Here is a 24092-nt window from a genome sequence, read left to right as displayed (position 1 = left end):
GGGACGAAAATCTAATAGTCATGGGCGACTGCAATGCAGTTGTAGGGGAAGGAGTAGAAGAAAAGGTTACAGGAGAATATGGGCTAGGAACAAGCAATGAAAGAGGAGAAAGACTAATTGAGTTCTGCAACAAGTTTCAGCTAATAATAGCGAATACCCTGTTCAAGAATCACAAGAGGAGGAGGTATACTTGGAAAAGGGCGGGAGATGCGGGAAGATTTCAATTAGATTACTTCATGGTCAGACAGAGATTCCGAAATCAGATACGGGACTGTAAGGCATACCCAGAAGCAGATATAGACTCTGATCACAATATGGTAGTGATGAAGAGTAGGCTGAAGTTCAAGACATTAGTCAGGAAGAATCAATACGCAAAGAAGTGGGATACGGAAGTACTAAGGAATGACGAGATACATTTGAAGTTCTCTAACGCTATAGATACAGCAATAAGGAATAGCGCAGTAGGCAGTGCAGTTGAAGAGGAACTGACATCTCTAAAAAGGGCCATCACAGAAGTTGGAAAGGAAAACATAGGTACAAAGAAGGTAGCTGCGAAGAAACCATGGGTAACGGAAGAAATACTTCAGTCGATTGATGAAAAGAGGAATTACAAACATGTTCCGGGAAAATCAGGAATACAGAAATACAAGTCGCTGAGGAATGAAATAAATAGGATGTGGAGGGAAGCTAAGACGAAATGGCTGCAGGAAAAATGTACAGACATCGAAAAAGATATGATTGTCGGAAGGACAGACTCAGCATACAGGAAAGTCAAAACAACCTTTGGTGACATTAAAAGCAACGGTGGTAACTTTAAGAGTGCAACGGGAATTCCACTGTTAAATGCAGAGGAGAGAGCAGATGGGTGGAAAGAATACATTGAAAGCCTCTATGAGGGTGAAGATTTGTCTGATGTGATAGAAGAAGAAACAGTCGATTTAGGGGATCCAGTATTAGAATCGGAATTTAAAAGAGCTTTGGAGGACTTACGGTCAAATAAGGCAGAAGGGATAGATAAAATTCCATCAGAATTTCTAAAATCATTGGGGGAAGTGGCAACAAAATGACTATTCATGTTGGTGTGTAGAACATATGAGTCTGGCGACATACCATCTGACTTTCGGAAAAGCATCATCCACACAATTCCGAAGACGGCAAGAGCTGACAAGTGCGAGAATTATCGCACAATAAGCTTAACACCTCATGCATCGAAGCTTGTTTACTTTTTCATCTACTCTGTGTACACCAAAATAAACATTAAGCATATGTTTCACTAATTTGTAAGCTTTACTTTCATACTTTGTAATACAAAATGCTTTATCTTGTTCAGGTCTTCCACTATTACAACCAGATAACCTTTGTGAAAATTTATTTTAAGATAATTCATGACCAACTTTAATTTTTCTTGACCTACTGCTTGTTGTTGTTGTGATCTTCAGTCGTGAGACTGGTTTGATGCAGCTCTCCATGCTACTCTATCCTGTGCAAGCTTCTACATCTCTCAATACGTACTGCAGCCTACATCCTTCTGAATCTGTTTAGTGTATTCATCTTTTGGTCTCCCTCTACGATTTTCACCCTCCACGCTGCCCTCCAATATTAAATTGGTGATCCCTTGATGCCTCAGAACATGTCCTACCAACCGATCCCTACTTCTTGTCAAGTTGTGCCACAAACTCCTCTTCGCCCCAAATGCTATTCAATACTTCCTCATTAGTTACATGATCTACCCATCTAATCTTCAGCGTTCTTCTGTAGCACCACATTTCAAAGGCTTCTATTCACTTCTTGTCCAAACTATTTATCGTCCATATTTCACTTCCATACATTGCTACACTCCATACAAATACTTTCAGAAACGTCTTCCTGACATTTAAATCTATACTCGATGTTAACAAACTGATACTTCGGCAATTTTCACATATGTCAACGCCTGCTTTCTTTGGGATTGGAATTATTATATTCTTCTTGAAGTCTGAGGGTATTTCGCCTGTCTCATACATTTTGCTCACCAGATGGTAGAGTTTTGTCAGGACTGGCTCTCCCAAGGCTGTCAGTAGTTCTAATGGAATGCTGTCTACTCCTGGGACCTTGTTTCGACTCCCATTTCTTCTTCATCTACATCCTCTTCCATTTCCATAATATTGTCCTCAAGTACATCGCCCTTGTATAGACCCTCTATATACTCCTTCCACCTTTCTGCCTTCCCTTCTTTGCTTAGAACTGGGTTTCCATCTGAGCTCTTGATGTTCATACAAGTGGTTCTCTTATCTCCAAAGGTCTCTTTAATTTTCCTGTAGGCAGTATCTATCTTACCCCTAGTGAGATAAGCCTCTACATCCTTACATTTGTCCTCTATCCATCCCTGCTTAGCCATTTTGCACTTCCTGTCGATCTCATTTTTGAGACGTTTGTATCTCTTTTTGCCTGCTTCATTTACTGCATTTTTATATTTTCTCCTTTCATCAATTAAATTCAGTATTTCTTCTGTTACCCAAGGATTTCTACTAGCCCTCGTCTTTTTACCTACTTGATCCTCTGCTGCCTTCGCCACTTCATCCCTCAAAGCCATCCATTCTTCTTCTACTGTATTTCTTTCCCCTATTCTTGTCAATTGTTCCTTAATGCTCTTCCTGAAACTCTCTACAACCTCTGGTTCTTTCAGTTTAGCCAGGTCCCATCTCCACAAATTCCCGCCTTTTTTGCAGTTTCTTCAGTTTTAATCTACATTTCATAACCAATAGATTGTGGTCAGAGTCCGCATCTGCCGCTGGAAATGACTTACAATTTAAAACCTGGTTCCTAAATCTCTGTCTTACCATTATATAAACTATCTGAAACCTGTCAGTATCTCCAGGCTTCTTCCATGTATAGAACCTCCTTTTATGATACTTGAACCAAGTGTTAGCTATGATTAAGTTATGCTCTGTGCGAAATTCTACCAGGCGGCTTCCTCTTTCATTTCGTAGCCCCAATCCATATTCACATACTACGTTTCCTTCTCTTCCTTTTCCTACTATCGAATTCCAGTCACCCATGACTATTAAATTTTCGTCTCCCTTCAGTATCTGAATAATTTCTTTTATCTCATCATACATTTCTTCAATTTCTTCGTCATCTGCAGAGCTAATTGGCATATAGACTTGTACTACTGCCACAGCCATGGGCTTCGTGTCTATCTTGGCCACAATAATGTGTTCACTATGTTGTTTGTAGTAGCTTACTCATATTTTTTTTATTCATTATTAAACCTACTCCTGCATTACCCCTATTTGATTTTGTATTTATAACCCTGTATTCACCTGACCAAAAGTCTTGTTCCTCCTGCCACCGAACTTCGCTAATTCCCACTATATCTAACTTTAACCTATCCATTTCCCTTTTTAAATTTTCATATCTGCCTGCCCGATTAAGGGATCTGACATTCCACGCTCCGATCCGTAGAACGCCAGTTTTCTTTCTCCTGATAACGACGGTCTCCTGGGTAGTCCCCGCCCATAGATCCGAATGGGGGACTATTTTACCTCCGGAATATTTTACCCAAGAGAATGCCATCATCATTTATCCATACAGTCAAGCTGCATGCCCCTGGGAAAAATTATGGCCTTAGTTTCGCCTTGCTTTCAGCCGTTCGCAGTACCAGCACAGCAAGGCTGTTTTGGTTAATGTTACAAGGCCACATCAGTCAATCATCCAGACTTTTGCCCCTGCAACTACTGAAAAGCCTGCTGCCCTCTTCAGGAACCATACGTTTGTCTGACATCTCAACAGATACCCCTCCATTGTGGTTGCACCTATGGTACGGCTATATGTGTCGCTGAGGCACACAAGCCTCCCCACCAACGGCAAGGTCTATGGTTCATGTAGGGGTAGAACATTTTATGTTAATTAATTTTTCAGTAAGTTGTTTAGGCTGTCATATTTACCGAGTTGCGTTAGAATACTCTCTAGCTACGTCATAACCATTTCCTAGGTCCTTCAAATCTGCTATTCATATACCTTTAGAATAAATATATACTTCAATTGCTTTCAAAATGGCATGTAATTCTTTATGGAATTGTTTAATTAAACTCTCAATTTTTGGTTCTATTTTCTAACTCAATTTTTATGTTTTCTAAATTTGTCTGACTATTAATTGTCTGTCATTTACACTTCAGCTTATCTCCAAACATATCCATTTATTTGATTCAAAATATAATTAAATTTATAATTATCTAATAATGGTTTTAAAAGAAACAAACACAGATGACCACAAATTAATTCATTGAATTTTTGTATTCTCTCGACACTGTAGTACATATCATTTGTACCAAATACTTAACTAGTTGTTTTGGTATATATCCTGCAAAATAAATCAAAAACAAATATTGTATCTTAATTTTTGAAATAAATTCAGTGAGTAAAAGGATGATTAGATGTATCTAAATTTACAATTCCACATTCATTATTGTTTGATTGCATAGCTAATTCATAAATCGGATAACACCTCTAAAGTAATTAATTTTTAATTCCTTAACAAGTTTTTCTGTATCAAAATTAGGTAAACGATTTCTAAATTTTGTTTTGTTTTGAACACAGAGTAACTAAGTCTACGATGGAGATATGTACCCATTCAGGGAGCCGCAGTCGGGAGAACTGGTCAGACAATAATGAATAATGCTGAACAGGGACGAATTTAAAACGTGGAGGCTGCCCAGGAGGAAAACAAGGACACGCAGGTCCGAGCGTTGTCCGTTCTGAGCCCATTTTAGTAAATTCGAACCAGTTGGTAATTGTAAATTCGTTACAGGCTATCCTACAACAGTTAGTAGAGGGTAATAAAAGTCAAGCAGAAGGGAATAAGAGGCATATCGAGGAAGTTATTACAAAATTAAGTAACGATATAGTACTGGGTGTCGGAGATAGACTGGAGATCATGGACCAATGCATTAGCGCTTTAGAGGAGGGGCAGCTGGTCATTACCAAGCGTGTTGTGGAGCACAAAAAAAGGGTCGCTGGGAATCTCCACACGTTAGAGGAACAATACCAGAGTGACCACGCGGCTCTTGTGTCCGGAACAGGAAATGCTGCTTTTAAATGCCATGACAACATCAGGTCCCAGGTAGAAACCCATGTTCAGTGGCTAACGGTCTGTGAGCGAGGTCTAGAGGGAATGCAATTACAGCAAACATGGCCCCCCGAAATATGCTGGAAGAGACATCCAAAATCTCGGTCACAATAGCAGGCAACTCTGACTGTAATTAGGAGACGATTACATCGTCATTAGCAGACACACATGAAATCCGGTCGCTAATGAAATTTCAACACGGACAGTGTGAGATAAATACGCAAAAAGACGGGGTTACCAAAGCACTGTGTGGGCACATGGCCCATTTAGAATTACACATGAAACGTGTAACGGCCCATGAAGCTAAAACATTATGAGCACAAGGGTAATTACTCCGACAGTGATTCCGGTAACGACGGCGAGTTTCATTATCGTTACGATCATGGTTCTCATACCAGGTGGGAACGACACGGGTCCCCTCAGGAACGTAGGAACGTTCGCCAAGGAGTGGAAATCATGAATTTGATTTCAAACACTTTTTGATGGTGAGGAAGTCTGAAGTGTTCTGTAATTCGGCCACGGAAATTCACCCGCTGGCCTGGTTGCAACAACTCGAATTCTTTCTTCCTCCGACATGGCCAAGTACGCACAGAATTGAACAAATGTGCGGTTGCCTCGAAGGTGAGCCAGCGGCATGTATGAGGTCAATTGCACACAACTGCATGCAGTTGCAGCGTGTTATCGTTGAAGGACGGTGTAAGGAAGACGTAGAGGGTTGCCATAGCCTTCTCCTAGAGCTTGTGTGTGATGCGAACGGCAACGCCTATTACGAGGTGCATTCAAGTTCTAAGGCCTCCGATTTTTTTTCTAATTAACTATTCACCCGAAATCTATGAAACTGGCGTTACTTCTCGACGTAATCGCCCTGCAGACGTACACATTTTTCACAACGCTGACGCCATGATTCCATGGCAGCGGCGAAGGCTTCTTTAGGAGCCTGTTTGACCACTGGAAAATCGCTGAGGCAATAGGAGCACAGCTGGTGAATGTGCGGCCACAGAGAGTGTCTTTCATTGTTGGAAAAAGCCAAAAGTCACTAGGAGCCAGGTCAGGTGAGTAGGGAGCATGAGGAATCACTTCAAACTTGTTATCACGAAGAAACTGTTGCGTAACGTTAGCTCGATGTGCGGGTGCGTTGTCTTGGTGAAACGGCACACGCGCAGCCCTTCCCGGACGTTTTTGTTGCAGTGCAGGAAGGAATTTGTTCTTCAAAACATTTTTGTAGGATGCACCTGTTACCGTAGTGCCCTTTGGAACGCAATGGCTAAGGATTACGCTCTCGCTGTCCCAGAACATGGACACCATCATTTTTTCAGCACTGGCGGTTACCCGAAATTTTTTTTGTGGCGGTGAATCTGTGCTTCCATTGAGCTGACTGGCGCATTGAAAAATGGCATCCACGTCTCATCCATTGTCACAACCGACGAAAAGAAAGTCCCATTCATGCTGTCGTTGTGCGTCAACATTGCTTGGCAACATGCCACACGGGCAGCTATGTGGTCGTCCGTCAGCATTCGTGGCACCCACCTGGATGACACTTTTCGCATTTTCAGGTCGTCATGCAGGATTGTGTGCACAGAACCCACAGAAATGCCAACTCTGGAGGCGATCTGTTCAATAGTCATTCGGGGATTCCCAAAACAATTCTCTCGAGTTTCTCGATCATGTCGTCAGACCGGCTTGTGCGAGCCTGAGGTTGTTTCGGTTTGTTGTCACACGATGTTCTGCCTTCATTAAACTGTCGCACCCACGAACGCACTTTCGACACATCCGTAGCTCCATCACCACATGTCTCCTTCAACTTTCGATGAATTTCAATTGGTTTCACACCACGCAAATTCAGAAAACGAGTGATTTCACGCTGTTCAAGTAAGGAAAACGTCGCCATTTTAAGTATTTAAAACAGTTCTCATTCTCGCCGCTGGCGGTGAAATTCCATCTGCCGTATGGTGCTGCCATCTCTGGGACGTATTGACAATGAACGCGGCCTCATTTTAAAACAAAGCGCATGTCTCTATCTCTTTCCAGTCCCGAGAAAAAAAATCGTAGGCCATAGAACTTGAATGCACCTCGTATTATGGCCGGGGCGCCTACGAGCAGTGGCCGCGAGAGCGGAGCCGCAGCCGTAGAGGCAGAATGCACTCACGGCGCAACGGGTCACCCAGGAGTCACAGAGTGAGCGATAGTTGGGTGTGTCGCTACAATTCGTGGAACTCGGGTAGAGCGAATGATGCTAATGGACACCGACCGCCAAGAGGGAATCGGAGACACCCCGGAGAGGTAGAGAGATATGGAAATGAGCAGCGATTTACGCGTAACTATGGCATACCAGGGAACGGTTGTCATGACCAGCGCCGGAATGATTACCGACCAAGCAATGTCAGGGCTGCTAGAAACAGTGCGGGTGGTCCGGGAGTGGGTGTAGAAATTCGTCTGGCAAACCCCTGACACAGTCTGCCTAATGCTCCAATCAGATCTAACAATGAAGCTGAGATGCATCAACTTACTGAGGACCAGTGCTATTGTCGATATTGGAGTACACTTGATAGAGGAGTATTTGATAGGGAACATTTGTTAAGGGAGGGCATTGTCTTGTGCTCAAGCTCATGATTCCACTGCGTGAATTACGCTCATACCATCTTCAAAGTGTATCACTTGTAGAGAATTCCTAAGTGGATGAGAGAGAGGGAAGTCCCACGGCAATAACTCTGAGCTAGATGGTGTACAAGACAAAAAGTATTTGGGCATATGTTCACAGGTTCTTACACTCGGATATGGGCATGCACTATAGTATTGGAATAAGGTTTACTTTGGATTCCTGTCAGACCTAAAAACCGATCTTGAGTTTTTTAGTGTCTTCTCACAGACTTCTGTATTAAGCATAGTAAAACAAGGAGGACTCGGGGGGGGGGGGGGGGGGGGTGAGGGAGGGATTTTTCACATAATATACACTTTAAAACTTTGAGGAAAATATTTATTCTCTTCAATTAATATTTTCACCTGAAAGACAGTTATCGAACTTCGTGTTTTTTAGGTTTGATAGTTGATGCTTTGCCAGCACATCCACGTGAATGACATCAACACTATCCAAGAAGAGTGTCATGATTTTTGTCAGCAGAAGAAGCTGGGTTGATTTTGTCTTCTTTCGTGTATGCACCAGATGCCACTATAGTTAGTGCATATTCGTTTCTGGCTAGATGTGATGCACCGAAGTTGCATAATCTGTAATGATCCATGACAGGAAGGCCTCTTCCATTGCCGTCAGACTGCTCCAATAATTCAGATGAAGAGGCATTTTTTATCTTGGGGTTTCTTGTGAGCATTTATGGAGGACAACTTTAAATATCCAAGTGTCTCATTCTCTGCGCACATACTTAGGTAATGCTCACTGACAGCCGTACAGCCTATTGTCGAGTTGTGATGCGCCAGTCTGCGCGAATGATGGGATCTGCCTGATTCACCACGTCGCACACGTGCAGAAACGGAACATCAAATTTGAACCGTGTAAAGTATGGGTTCAAATGGCTCTGAGCACTATGGGACACAACTGCTGAGGTCATTAGTCCCCTAGAACTTAGAACTAGTTAAACCTAACTAACCTAAGGACATCACACACATCCATGCCCGAGGCAGGATTCGAACCTGCGACCGTAGCGGTCTCGCGGCTCCAGACTGCAGCGCCAGAACCGCGCGGCCACTTCGGCCGGCGTGTAAAGTATCTTCTTCTATATTATACGTTGGTATTCCGGTTGCTATGGGTTTATTTATCGAATGTAATTTTTTATTTGTAGTTGACTGTTGCTGTTGGGGTTTACATATTGTCATTTTGTCGTTTGGAGGTAGTGAATTGGGCTGCGTATGGTAAAAAATGGAGTGCCAAGTGGAAAAATCGGAACACTCGGGACATATTCTTCTGTTTGAGTTCAGTGGAGGGATGGCAGAAGGAGAATATATTATTGATGATTAAAGTCTCGGCTATGTGTATGTGTTGTGTTTATTAAATCTACAGAGAAATGCTATGAGCTTACAGACGAACCTGATATGTTAAAAGCTGTAAAAAAATTTCGAAGGGTATTTATTGAACAACACTTGTACATTAGCAGTTCCAGACTCATAGCTTGCAAAGAAATTTTGAACATCTGATTTATTGCGACTGTTCAGTTTGTCCCGGGATATTTTTTGGTCTAACAGTACACGGATGTACAATGTCGGAGATACTTGCCGAGAACACCACAGGCACATTCGCCTAATGTATCCCAACTAGTCAGCGGCCGCAGAGCACTGTTCGTTCGAGATTCATGCGAGGAGTATGAACATAGCAGGATGTTGGCACAGACTTCCAAGTACTGGGACTGAGGCCATAGAAATTCGCACCAGGGGCGACCTCATCAACCAAGATTGGGGGTATAATCTTAGGAAGCAATGAGTTTAATTAAGAAGACTCGGCAAACAAAACGATCTGGCGACCGGGGCGGACAGAGAACTTACATCTACGCTGCCACTGACGCCGACGCTAGGGCCTCCGCGACTGCAGACGGAGCTGAGGCGGCGGCAGGGGATACTGGTTGGCTCTCGAGGAGCTCAAGTAGCCAGCGCACCTGACGACGGCGATGTGTCTGAGCGCCGATACGCTGTACCAGTAGAACATTATGAACTGGCAGTGTACCCGTGGACTGTTCGATCATCTGACAATATTCCTCTGTTCCTGTGTGCGGTAGCTTTCGGCTAATAATGTGTTCTGGATTTCCCACCCTAACGAACATTTCTTCCTGTTGGCCTACAGAATGAACACTCCAACAAGCTAATCTAATTCAAATGCCTCACAGATCGCGAATCTGCTGATAGCCGGCACGGAGACGACGGCTGTGACTGTCAGCTATGTTCTGCCACTGCTGGCCCTCCACCCTGAGTGGCAGGATGCAGCCCACCAGGAGCTGAAGGACGTCTTCGGCGAGGGTGACGACTACCTGCGGGCCCCCAGCCTTGCAGACCTAGGCAGACTCAGGGTGCTGGAAAGCATCATCAAGGTGAGCCACTGTCCACTGGCTGCCCGTGTGGTCGCAACATATGCCACTTTTCCATATGTCGACCAACGTAGTAGAACCCCATATTCTATACGTACTAGCGGTTGGAAAACCGGCCAGTACACTTTGGAAATAATATATGTTTCAGTCTAGAACAGCAATTTTTAATTTTGCCGACTGGCTACAAGTTTCCATAAAATGTATCATCCTCAGGCCACTCCCTGGCATGCAGTCAGCCCAGTCAGATGCATCAAATACTGCTATACAATGGGGTGACAAAACTGATAATTTATCTACATGTACACATACACACAATGGTAGTATCACGTACACCCGACGGAAATTAACAGACTTTGACTGGGGTTAGACGCAATGGACATTCCATTTCGGAAGTCGTTAGGGAATTCAATATCATGAGATCCACAGTGTCTGGAGTGTGCTGAGAATACCAAATTTCAGGCATTAGCTCTCACCACAGACAAAACAGTGCCCAACAGGCTTCACTTAACAACCGAAAGCGGCGACGTTTGCATAGAGTCGTCAGTGCTAACAGACGAGCAATGATGTGTGAAATAACCGCAAAAATCAATATGGGACGTACGATGAATGCATCCTCTAAGAAAGTCGGGCGAAACTTGGCGTTAACGGGCCGTGACAGCAGACGACCGACGCAAGTGCCTTTACTGGGAGCATGTCATTGCCCGGAGTGCCTCTCCTGGGCTAGTATTATTATAAGTTGGACCCAAGACTACAGCAAAACAGTGGCCTTGTCAGATGATTCCCGATTTCAGTTGGTAAGAGTGTGGCACAGATCCCACGAAGTAATGGACCCAGGTTGTCAACATGACACTGTGCAAGATGGTGGTGGCTCCTGAATGGTGTTGGCTGTGTTAACATGTAATGAACTGGCTCCACTGCTCCAACGGAATCGATAATTGACTGGAAATGACGATGAATGGCTACTTGTCCCCAAACAATGATGGAATTTTTAAGCGTGACAATGCGCCGTTTCACCAGATCACAATTTTTGATAATTGGTTTGACGAACATCCTGAGCACTTCAACTGAATGATTTTGTTACCCAGATCACCCGACAGGAATCCCGTCGAACATTACTGGAACATAATCGAAAGTTCATGCTGAAAATCCTGCACTGACTACGTCTTCGCAATTATGAATGGCTATAGAGGCAGCATGCCTCATTATTTCTGCAGGGGACTTCCAACAGCCTTTTGAGTTCATGTGACAAGTCGAGTAGCTGCACTACAATGGGTGAAAGGAGGATCAGCACGATGTTGGGAGATATCCTCAGCATATACACTTGGAAAGTGATGCTGATGACTGCACCCCAGAGAATGCCCAGGGGAGGTACTGTGTAAGGAAACCAGTAGCCAGTAGCCGAAATTAAAATTGTGACTGTAGACTAATACAAATATTACTTGTATAGCAGGACCTGTTTCGATTTTTGTTGTGGTGTTGATGCTGGACAGTAAGGCACCAGCAAACTAAAATGTCTGTTAATATCTACTGTGTCCAACAAGAGCAGGCACCAGGCAAACTTCAAGGCTACTGACAACAATCCGTATGATGACCACAAATTTTGAACTACAATTTTGGTTGTTGTTGTAGGGCATGTTAGTTGTAATGGATAACAACTTCTAAGTGAGGATTCTATCACGAACTTCCGTGTGCCGAGATTGCTGTAATCGTGTGTATAATAGGAAATCACCAAGGTTCCATGTGAAGACTGCATCTTTTCCACTACAGTTTAGGTTGTTCTTGTTGTTAGTGGTAATGGTGAGGGTGGTGCTGGTGGTTGTATTGGATAACAGCACCTACATGAGCAGTCACCCACAATCTACTGCGTACCAAAGTTACAGTCATAAAGATTGCCTTTAGAGCATGCACGATTTTGTATTTCTGTGTGTTGTGTTGCTGTTGTTGGTGGTGGTGATAGTGGTGATGGTGGTGTCATTGATGCTGGTGGTGATGTTGATGGTGATAGTAGTGACGGTAGTGCTATGTAGCGACATCCACCTATCACGCACTTAAGCCTACTGTTTCCCAAGACTGCTCTCAGAAGGCGGGCTATGAAAGAATGTCCCTGTGGTCCTATATGTGGACCATGTTTTAGAGAGTTCAGTGTAACTTCTTGTTGTTGGAGGACCTTCCTGGGTATATTAGCCCAGCTGAGTATCAGCCTAACCTATTATATGTGTAGGCTACAGTTCCTAGGGTTCTTTCAGTGAATCTGAGTTTGGCATCTGACTCTCCCCTAACAAGTCTTATGTATTCGTTGCACTCTAAATTGCTCCATATGCATCCTCCCAACTATTTAATGAAATATCGTATTTTTTTCTGCTTTTATATATATGCCTAGGGTTGACTGTCTGCTGTCAATCCTTGCACCAAATGTCAACCCTTTGCACATCTTCTTGCTGTTCGCTAGAGTTTTCTAGTATAGTGACGTCTCTATATAAAGCAGCAGCATCCACAACGTCATGAGGTTCCAACACTATCTACAAAATCGTTTATATGTGCTGCAAACAGTACCGGTTTTATAATGCGCTCTTGTGGCGAGCCAGAAGTTTCTTTCAAGTCTCTAGATTTCTCTCTGTTGAGAATAACATACTGTGTTCTGTTTGCTAGTAATTTTTTAGATAATGAGAAAGAGCGCCTGTTATTCTCTACAATCGTATTTTGCTCATGAGCGGTGTGCGACTCGAGTTCATGCCGTTTGTTCTTTGGCATTTTGTCACATCGAGTGCCGTCTAGTTACTTCTTTACTTACTGGTGTAACGAAGTTGCTAGCTTGCCTCCATGAGTGGCAGCAGCATTGCGTATCGATACTAATACTTCCTTACTATCTTTGGTGTGACCACTAGTATTTCCAAGTAGCGTGTGTGGTGGTCAGTCGGTTGGGACGGAGCAGCCAGGAAGTCTCCACAGCTCGAGGCCAGGCCGGGGCCGCTGGCAGCGTGCACGCGCTGTCGGATCGTGAGGAGCCAGCTCCGAGAGCGACAATGTTCATTGTCCACCAAACCTGGAAGCTGAAGTTGAGTGATCAGTTAACCTGTTATGAAACCTCAACTATTGTGACATCTCTTCGTTCATTTGTGGGTTGTTGCTCCCTGGGCCATCTGGGCTAGCAGCAACGTGTGATGTGCTGGAGCTGGAGAAATCTTGGAGCCATCTTCCTATTTTGTGATTAACTATGAAATTAACTGTTACTTGCCAGTGGAGTGCACCAGCGGTATTTTCTGTCCTGTGGCCGTTAACGCCCCAGTTACCAGCACCAGTCGTTAGCTTAGTTTTTCGGCAGTGTGCCTTTCCTCGTCGTGTTGATGCTGTCTGGCACGGCGTGTAGTTCGACAGCCTTTTAAGTTGTTTGGTTCATATTATGCTTAGAGTGCTTATTGTTCCCGTGGCTGTTTTTAGACGCCAATTTCTAAAGATGTAGTGCTGTTCGTATCTTCGTCCTCGGCCGATATTTTCCATCGTTGTTCCGTTGGTCGGACGGAAGAGAAGTGGTTAAATTGTTGGGAGGTCCTTGGGCCATCCCTAATTTGGTTTGCCATCCGATTATTTAACTTCAGCTCTTGGCTGCCTGTCTCACCTCACCTTATGTTTGAGCTACCTTCTCAGGCCGACCCTTGAAACACTTCTGAGCACCACTTGTTCTGTTTGTTTTAGATTGTGATTTTCTTTTCAGTTTGAAGTTTTGTGAGAGGCCTTTGGCCATATATTAATTCAGTTATTTTTAAATTTGACATAAAGGCCTTCAGCCGTGTTAAATTAAAATTTTGAAGATTGATTTTATTTTAAAAATATTTTTTCCTTCAAATTTGTTCTATCTGAAATTGTTTGTAATCCAGGCCCTAAGCCGTTAGTTGTCTGATGTGTTATTTTTTACCTTTAGCCAGGTAATAAATTAATATTTCTTTAGTTAGGCCTTTGGCCGTTCTGTTGTAAGTTTGAAAAGAAACTTCTTGGTTCGAAAAAATTGTTTATTTGTGTGTTTTAACTATAGATGTCCTTCAGTAGTGTAGTGTAGGCCTTCAGTCGCTAACTGTTTTCAATTGCATGTCTTTTTTTTTAATTTTACCTTCTATTTTTAATTGCTTTTGATTTCTAAGCCAGGCCTTCAGCTGTTCTTGTTTTGGTGTGGTTTTGGGCCTTCAGCCCAGAAAGCATCTCAAGTTTTCTTTAACTAGGCCTTCAGATATATTGTCTAATTGTGATCTTTTAAGGCAATGTGTAAATAATTGGTTTCAAAGAAAAATGAAGTTGTGTGTTTTCTTGTGCAACTCTCAGCAACTGTTTACGGCCCCATCCACAATCGTAACCTTATCTTGTGCGTTCTCTGAGTACCTACCAACCAGGTTTCAGTTCATTAAAGAATGCTACCGAACAGTATAGCACACCATCTGGAAGTGGTAGTACATGGTGTTGCCTGAGCTGTAGTATCTACCGCCTTCTGACACTCATGCGTTGTTGCTGTGATCTTCATTCCAGAGTCTGATTTAATGGAGCTCACCATGCTACACTATCCTGTGCAGGCCTCTCCATTCCGGTGTAACTACTGCAACCTACATCCTCCTGACTCAGCTCAGTCTGTTGACTTCTTGGTCTCCCTCTACGGTTTTTACCCTCCACACTTCCCTCCAGTACTAAACTGGTGATCCCTTGATGCTTCTGAATGTGTCCTACCAACCCATCTCTTCTTCTAGTCAAGTTTTGCACACAAAATTCGTTTCTCTTCAGATGTATTCAGTTCCACCTTATTAGTTACCTCACCTACCCATGTAATCTTCACCATATTTCTGTAGCACCACGTTTATAAAAATTCTAATCTCGCCTTGTGTAAACTATTTATCGTCAGTGTTTCACTTCCATACATGTCTACACTCCATACAAATACTTTTGTTCCCCTTGCTGCGTTCTCAATATACAGATTGAATAACATCAGAGATAGGCTACAACCCTGTCTCACTCCCTTCTCAATCACTGCTTCCATGCCCCTCGATTCTTATAACTGCCATCTGGTTTCTGTACAAATTGTAGATAGCCTTTGGCTCCTCTGCTCCTGCCACCTAGGAATTTCAAAGAGTGTCCAGCCAACACTGTCAAAAGCTTTCTCTAAGTCTACAAATTCTAGAAACGTAGATTTGCCTTTCCTTAACCTGTGTTCTAAGATAAGCCGTAGGGTCAGTATTGCCTCACGTGTTAGAACTCATATACGGAATTGAAACTGATCTTCCCCAAGGTCGGCTTCTACCAGTTTTTCCATTCGTCTGTGAAGAATTCGTATTAGTATTTTGCAACTATGACTCTTTAAACTGATAGTTCGGTAATTTTCACTCCCGCCAATAGTTGCTTTCTTTGGGGTAGAAATGATTATATTATTCTTAAAGTCTTAGGATATTTCGCTTCTCTCATTCATCTTGGTCACCAGATGGAAGAGTTTTGTCATGGCTGGCTCTCCCAAGGCTATCAGCAGTTCTGAAGGAATGTTATCTATTCCTAGGGCCTTGTATCGACTTAGATCTTTCAGTGGGCTGTCAAATTCTTCACACTGCATTGTATCTTCCATCTCATTTTCATCTACGTCCTCTTCCATTTCCACAATATTGACCTCGAGTACATCACCTTTGTATAGACGCTCTATATATTCCTCCCTCCTTTCTGCTTTCAAGTTTTGGTTTAGGACTGGTTTTCCGTCTGAGCTCTTGATATTCATACAAATAGTTCTCTTTTCTCCAAAGGTCTCCTTAATTTTCCTGTGGGCAGTATCCATCTTACTCTAGTGAAATAAGCTTCTACATCCTTACATTTGCCCTCTAGTCATCCCTGCTCAGCCATTTTGCAATTCCTGTCGATCTCATTTTTGAGTATTCCTTTTTGCCTGCTCCGTTTACTGCATTTTTATATTTTCTCGTTTCATCAATGAAATCCAATATCTCTTCTGTTACCCAATGGTTTCTACTACCCTTCGTCTTTTTACCTACTTGATGCTGTGTTGTCTTCACTATTTCATCTCTCAAAGCTACCCATTCTTGTTGTACTGTATTTCTTTTCCCTGTTCTTGTCAATCGTTCCCTGATGCTCTACGACCTCTAGTTCGTTCAGTTTATGCAGGTCCCATCTCCGCAAATTCCTACCTTTTTGCAGCTTCTTTACTTTTAATCTACAGTTCATAACCAATAAATTGTGGTCGGTCCACATCTGGTTTATAGTTTATAGGTGAGACGCTAAACCCACAGCCCGCGACAGGTAGTTTAAATTGTGGAAAAGGGCCAGAAGTAGCGGCTGTCAGCTACATTCAAACATACAACTTCATTTATTTCATCAAACATTACAAGAGCCAAGAATATTAAAAAAACACAAAATTAATTTTTTGAACTTAATTACCAATTTAATGCGCCATACAATCTCATGACTTAAGGTCAAGACCACTTTCATTTAAATTTGGCTGAAAGCCAATAACTTAAGACTCAAACCAAAATCAGAAATTTAAAAGGCAAAAGGCCTCATCTTAAATCAGTTCTTTCAATTTGGCTGAAGGCCCAAAAAATCTCACACCTTAAGAGCAAAACCACTTTAATTTAAAAATCGGCAGAAGGCCCATCACTTAAGACCCAAACCAAAATAGGTTCTTAAAAGGCCAAAGGCCATACCTTAAAACAGATCTTTAAATTAGGCTGAAGGCCAAACAATTTTACGCCTTATGGGCAAACAACCTTAATTTAAAAAACTGCTAGAAGCCATACAATACAAACAACAAGAAAAAATAAGAAAAGGCAGTACACCCAACGGCACTCAGAAGTTTCCGAGGGTCGGACTGGAATTCAAAAACTAGCGCTCGCTTAGGTGAAACAGGCAGTCGGCCCAACCATTCTCGATCCGACGATAGCCCAACAGACAGTCAACAGACCTACCGACAAGATAACTTCCGCTCCACCCGACCAGCACACAACACGGAGTTCAATGGAACAACGTAGAAGGTATTGGCACCGACAACCAGTTATACATTGAGCTGTCAAACTACACACTGTGCTGGACAGCGACAACACAATGAGGAAACTACACTGCCTGAATTCACGTCAACGGCCAGGGCAGGTAACCAGAACGTTAACGGCGACAATGCAGAAGATTCCGCTGGTGCACTTTAATTCGAAATAACCAAGTACAGTTAAATTCCACCGGAGAGTGGCTAAAATTTGCCAATTTGAAAACAAACGTTGGTGCTCGAGGAAATGTCCCAACAGCCGACAATGAAATCCAAACGACACAAGGGGAACAGTCGTGACTTTCTGGTAGATTAAGTCAAAACTCAACTTTCGTGTCCAGGATCGGTGAGGCACGGACCTCGTAGCAATGGGAACAGCGCCACACACTCCGACTGCGCGTGGACGCCGCCAGCGGCCTCAGCCAAAATACGCGCAGCGGAGATTTCCTCGCTGCTCCACGCCAACCGACAAACTGCCTAGCCTCGGAAACGGTGAAAAGACGAAATATACGTCGGCCGATGAGACAACCAACCGAATCACCAACCAATGGTCGTCCCACTCCAATCTCCCTCCGTCGGACAGTTCATGTGTGCCGCCAGCGGCCGGCGAGCACTGGCTGTCGGCGGTCACCGGCGCTCCGTCCCCGACTTCACTGCAGCTGCGTCCCGACTGCACCGCTGGTCCGTCTCCATCTGACTGCCAGGCACACGACGACCCGGAAATGCTATCGGCCGCTCCAGAGATGATACGACAGTGCACTTATCGATACGCGCTGCTGTACCACTCACGGGCAAGTGAGGCAGGAAATTACCCACGCCAGTAAATGGAATAAGAAAACGAGGCAGCAGTACGGCGATAGAAGATGACAAACAATACATGTCGTGAACACGAGCCATGCATGTCTCAATATGTGTGAGCTTCGTGTCTACCTTGGCTACAATAATGCGTTCACTACACTGTTCATAGTAGCTTATCCGCATTCCTATATTTTTATTAATTATTAAACCAACTCCTACGTCATCCATACTTGATACTGTGTATAACCCTATATTCACCTGACCATAAGTCATTATAATTCCTGCCACCGAACTTCGCTGTTCCCACTATATCTAACTTTAACCTATCCATTTCCCTTTTTAAATTTTCTAATCTACCTGCCAAATTAAGGGATCTGACATTTCACGTTCTGGTCGGCAGAACGCCCGTTTTGTTTCTCCTCATAAGGACATCCTCCTGAGTACTCCCCGCCTTGGGATCCGAATGGGGCACTATTTTACCTCCGGAATATTTTACCCAAGAGGACGCCATCATCATTTAACAATACAGTAAAGCTGCATGCTCTCGGGAAAAAACGACGGCTAAAGTTTCTGCTTGCTTTCAGCCTTCCGCAGTACCAGCACAGCAACGCCGTTTTGGTTGATCTTACAAGACCAGATCAGTCAATCATCATCCATTTGCCCCCGCAACTACTGAATAGGCTGCTGCCCCTCCTCAGGAACCACACATTTGTCTGGCCTCTCAACAGATACTCCTCCATTGTAGTTACACCAACCTTATGGTTACCTCTATCGCTAAGGCACGTAAGTCTCCCCACCAATGGCAAGGTCCATGGTTCATGTGGGGGGAATCTCATGTCCTTGCACTGTGTCGATCCTCTGCAGGTCTTCTTGCTGTTCGCTACAGTTTTCTAGCATAGCGACTTTTCTATATAGAGCACCATCATCCACAACGTCATGGGGCTTCCAACACTATCTACAAAATCGTTTATATGTGTGCGACGAACTACAATGGTTCTATAACGCTCTCACGTTGAAATCTTCTAGAAACATATAACACTGTACCAAAATATCTAGTGACAGTTAACGTTACTTATATGCAACTTTTTGAAGACTTTTAACTGGAAAGATAAATTTTATTAAACTTCAATGAATCGTGGTTTTTACTCAAACAGGCTGAGTGACGATAACCTTCTTTCGAAGAGAAAAGTAACTGAGGTCCGAAGCCAATCTTGTAGTTCGATGAACTGAAAATTGCAGCATGAGAAGTGTTGTGTACATAGTTCCGCGTAGTCAGCACATACACAACTTTCCCACTAGAGCGTGCCCCGCTAAGCACAAGAGCGCAGGCGCAGCACTCGTCCGTCTCCGCACTACGAGATGGCGCTGTCTTAGAGACGGACCAAATTCTGCTTCCGCCGATCTGCGTATTAATATGTAACGCAGCCAATGAGATTGCTGCTAACGTAGAAACTTTTCTCCTCGTGGATCATACTCGCGCAGTGATATCTGAACGCTCGAGGTACTATAACAAGTGTACAGACCTCCGATTAGTCAGTCTGCATTAGTCTGCATTAGTCTGTAGTCGTTTCATACTGCGCCTAATACAATTATCATATTCCTGTACATAGCCATGAAGATATATGTATAGACACTTTGTCAAGTATCAGAGATATGTAAGAATAAGATTAATGTACCAAGACCAAAGGAACTTCAGATTGTCAATTGTAAACAGCATCCAGAATCAAGTTACGTAAAGTCTATGATTTTTATTATTTTAATAAATGTTTGTGAAAATTAATCAAGTTCTGTTTAAAGTTGGTCACCGTCAATCTGCTGCTCTAAGCGTGCAAGTGGCATTTCTATCATCTGACCTAACGGCAGAAGATAAGCACGCCATGATAAGACCACGAGACATATTGCTGACACTCGCCTACTTCGTTAGAGCGACAAGTCAAATAATCTGATGGTGTGTGTACCGAAGGTCTTACAGGTCGCACACAAAAAATGGCTCTGAGCACTATGGGACTCAACTGCTGTGGTCATCAGTCCCCTAGAACTTAGAACTACTTAAACCTAAGTAACCTAAGGACATCACACACATCCATGCCCGAGGCAGGATTAGAACCTGCGACCGTAGCAGTCGCACGGTTCCGGACTGCGCGCCTAGAACCGCGAGACCACTGCGGCCGGCACAGTACGCACACCACAAGGAGTGCTATATCTATGGGGACTCCAGGCCACAGGTCAAGTTTCCGCCACTTGTCGGTGCTATAGTCACAGTACTACTGGGCACTGCAGTCGCTGACATTGGCCGGCAATTCAGAATTCCAAGACGATGACAACAATGCCCATCTCCTCTCTCTCTCATGACAAATCAAACCGTCATTATCAATCACGTCACACACCACTTCGCTTCCCTCCTCCTCTGCTACTCCCCTCCAGTTTCCAGCTAATACCAGAATACTATTAAAGTGAAGCAGCCAATTAGTGTGTAGTACGTCAGCGGGCATTAAAATGGAATGGCACTATGCACCCGAAGTTGGCATCTTGGCTGTTCTCAATTGTGTCAGCACTAACAGAATTTTTGTACCATGTCCAAACGCATTTGTCCAAAAAATTGCATAAATAATGTATCTTGCAGTAATTCTTCACCTAAATTACTCCAACATCCACACACACACACACACACACACACACACACACACACACACACACACACGCACACCGCTTGCTGATTCCGCTGCTGAACAGTTCTGTACAATATTGACACATCTATCTCATCATGATCAGTAAGTTTCATCTCTCTGATTTGTGCATAAAAGTACATTTCCCCTCACTCTCTTTCTGTCTTTAATGAGGCAGAAACATTGCAATATATTACTGAGGGATTGAATGGGATACAAGTGTTCCAACTGGCTGACACCCCTTGTAGCTGACTCCCGCTGAACTGTGGGAACAAGTCTTGACTTGATAAGTCTCAACAGTCTCTACAGTATGATTTACAAACAATGGCAGTACAGAGAGGTCGAGTAATGAACGAGGAATGCAGTATTGCCAGTTCAAAGTGAGAGTTGTCATGCATGCATAAAGAGGCTTTGCACTTCAAGAAGTGTATGTCCTGCAAATCATGTTTCTCTCTCTGTCGCTTATGATGAATTCCTCGCTTATTGTGCATGGAGGCTTGCCACAGTCATCAGTCATCTCAGCTCACCACAATTGCAATAAAAATTCAGAAATAACTTGCTGCAGTGAGCTTTAATGCTTACACTGGGTATGACATTCCCAGGAGAGTGCTCAAGACACTACCGAGCCCTCATTGGATACCAGGAAATCCATGATGTCATGTGTACAGAATGAGCTTAATCTTAGTGAGCGACATTCGTGACTCTTCCATCTTGAAATAACTCACAACTTTCCAGAACAAGCCTGAACTTGTTTAATTGATATCATGATTAGACTTGCTGACATCTGCATATGTATACTGATGCAATCTTCCAGTATGTCATATTTCGAAAAGCAAAGATACATGCATATGCAAGGTGATAACAGTCACCTTGTCAGCTGACCATCACTGCCGTACCTAATACCTTCTAGGGTGTAATACCAGTCACTTTGTCAATTGATCATCATTGCCCCCATGCAATAAAATACGATGGAATTGCAGTCACTCAGAATTTTGCTCCAGTGTGACAATGTGACTTGTTGGAACAGAAGTAGTTAGAACTACATAGAGCATTTAGGAACTTACCTGGGTTAATGGTAGTCAGTCTTTAGAATACTGTGTCAGTTCAGAATGCCTATTTGTTTGTGTTAACTATCACTGCCTTTTCTGCTTAGCATTATCAGCGTAAGGTTTTGTAATGGAGGATAAAATTAATACCCTAGCACAGAATCATTATAATATTGGGTGACTTTGAACAGATAGCAATTTCCTTTTCTTGCCTACATGAGAGTGTTAAATATGCTATTTCATATATTTTCCCCTGTGTAACAACAGATGACGACATACATCCTGAAACAAAAAATATGAAGTCAGTGTATAACACTACAGTAGCATATTTACGTAGCTTATTCAATCAAATACCAAGTTTGGCTTAGTACATAGTATGCCCCAACAGAACAAATAGTCCTGTCACGGAAAAGCCACGTATAACACTCCTGTCTGCTGTTATTACTGCACCATAACCTCAATGCCAGAAACAGGTTGTAACATAAAACTATTTTGTAAAGCAATTATGGTACAAAGCAGCAGAGCAGTGTTACCCTCTGGGAGGAATTTTGTTAAGTTGACCGTGTTGTACCTAACGGAAGTGGCTTATCGGAAATGAAAGTCAGAATTACGTAAATATTTGAACAATACTAAACAAAATTTTGCCTATCTGCACTGTTCAACGGATAAAGAAAACGGCCGCCAGCCTAACTAGGCAAGAGAATGATTAACATTCTCGTTTAAGAAAGTAGGTATAAGTAACTATAACGGACAAACACAACCTATACTTGGCCACACGCGAGTGCAATGAACTCTGACACACATATGTTTTAAGATTGAAGCTAACAACTGGAGCAGCACAAACTATTTGCTAAATTATAAGAGATACCGAAACACCCTATTACTTTCAGGCTTATGTAAAGTGAATGGTCTTTATAATATTACTATTAACATGCACTTCTAATACACAAGATACACAAACACTTAGCAAACATGAATATATAAAGTTTCACAACTGCAGCTTTCTCACTTTTACTACAGCGAAACACAATACTGACCAAATTGCAAGAAACTGACTCACCTTTTAGGATTTATTACAGACAATAATGTGATCATTTGCCTTATAAGTCTCAGTCTTAAGAACTTTTAATATTGAAGTTAGCAACAGCACTTTAAATAGCAGTTTTAATAGGAAAGTTATTTTGAGCAAATAATATTTACTTTAACTCACTCTATTGCCACATTAACTTTAACTTTCTTTTTACTAAGCTCAAGAGACATTAATTAGCAAAACTCTAGGCTTTAACTTCTTTTAGTAAGGACACTCGGATATCACTTCAGCTCAAACTGAGAGGAACCTGAGAGGTGTTATGATGAGGAGAAAATCAAGGTTGTTACATAAATTCAGATATAAATTACCTTATATTTCAGCACAATAACACATCCATTAAGCTGATCCTTCACTGTACATCATTATAGTATTGCTTTACAGTGATTGCACAACGTGGTGGCAACTGCATGTTGGTAGGTGGATTCGCAGACTGAATTGCTGGACTCTGTTATTTCTTGGTGGCGACGACAAATACTAATTCCAGAATAGTTCCAGCTGATTATCCATCCATCCGAGGCATTGGAAAATAACAGAAAAGCCTCTCTCGAAACCAGCACTATGCAACTTTTACACAGCAGTGCACGGACTCGTAGCTCATCTCTGACTGCTGGCTCGTTCCCGACTCGTAGCTCGCCTCCGACTGACTCTTGTTCCACCTTTTCCACCTAGGCCAACCACAATTTGCGCGCGCTACACAGTTCCGTTCCCGAGGGGAACCACTACACCGTTTGCATACGGAATAACTAAGAGCCCTAAGTGAGGATCAGCAGTTTACATAACAGTAATCAAATACATTAAATAAGACAGAACATTTTCACATATTGGCACTTCTACAAAAAATTATTCACACAAAATTACAATTATATACAGTAGGTTTTGTTCCCTCCAAATGGGACATAGAATTTTAAATTACAGATACACTACTTTGCATAGAATCAAATCACGACATCAAAGGCTTGACTAAGAAAAGAGTATACAATTTTATGTTATCGATTCAAACACATTTACAGACGATCAACAATGTAACATTATATAAAGCAAAAAAAAAAAAAAAATAAATCCATACAGCATAAGAGCTGTGGTGTTACACATGCCACATGTTTCGTTGAAGTTTCCTGTAAGGGATACTTCAAGGAAACATCTATAACACCTAAGTGGTGTTGTCTGCAAAAAAAAAAATTATTCCATCCAACTTTAGTTGGGACATAAAAAAAATACATATTACAGACATACAGCATATACACTAAGAAATTTTATACTTTTTTCCAAAAACATTTTCAAAAATGAGACATTTACACTAATTTTCAATTTCACACTGGTTTAAGGAAACTAATTTTGCATCGTTACACAAG

General features: G+C 42.6%; 1 protein-coding gene across 4 annotated transcripts in view; it reads left to right on the top strand.

Moving 5' to 3' along the window:
- Window positions 1-24092, top strand: part of LOC126210333 (cytochrome P450 4c21-like) — a 145700-nt gene that overhangs the window by 109897 nt on the left and 11711 nt on the right. For 3 of the 4 annotated variants that reach the window (XM_049939537.1, XM_049939539.1, XM_049939536.1), the window contains one exon: window positions 9934-10134. The exons of the other annotated variant lie outside the window; for it this stretch is intronic. In XM_049939537.1, coding sequence (XP_049795494.1) covers window positions 9934-10134 — 201 coding nt within the window. The remainder of the gene's footprint in view (window positions 1-9933; window positions 10135-24092) is intronic. 4 annotated transcript variants of the gene reach the window in all.

The sequence above is a fragment of the Schistocerca nitens genome, chromosome 10 (assembly GCF_023898315.1).
Source record: "Schistocerca nitens isolate TAMUIC-IGC-003100 chromosome 10, iqSchNite1.1, whole genome shotgun sequence".
In the NCBI taxonomy this organism is placed as follows: Eukaryota; Metazoa; Arthropoda; class Insecta; order Orthoptera; family Acrididae; genus Schistocerca; species Schistocerca nitens.
Note: the sequence above shows the minus strand (reverse complement) of the source record. Positions and strands in the feature narration are given on the sequence as shown.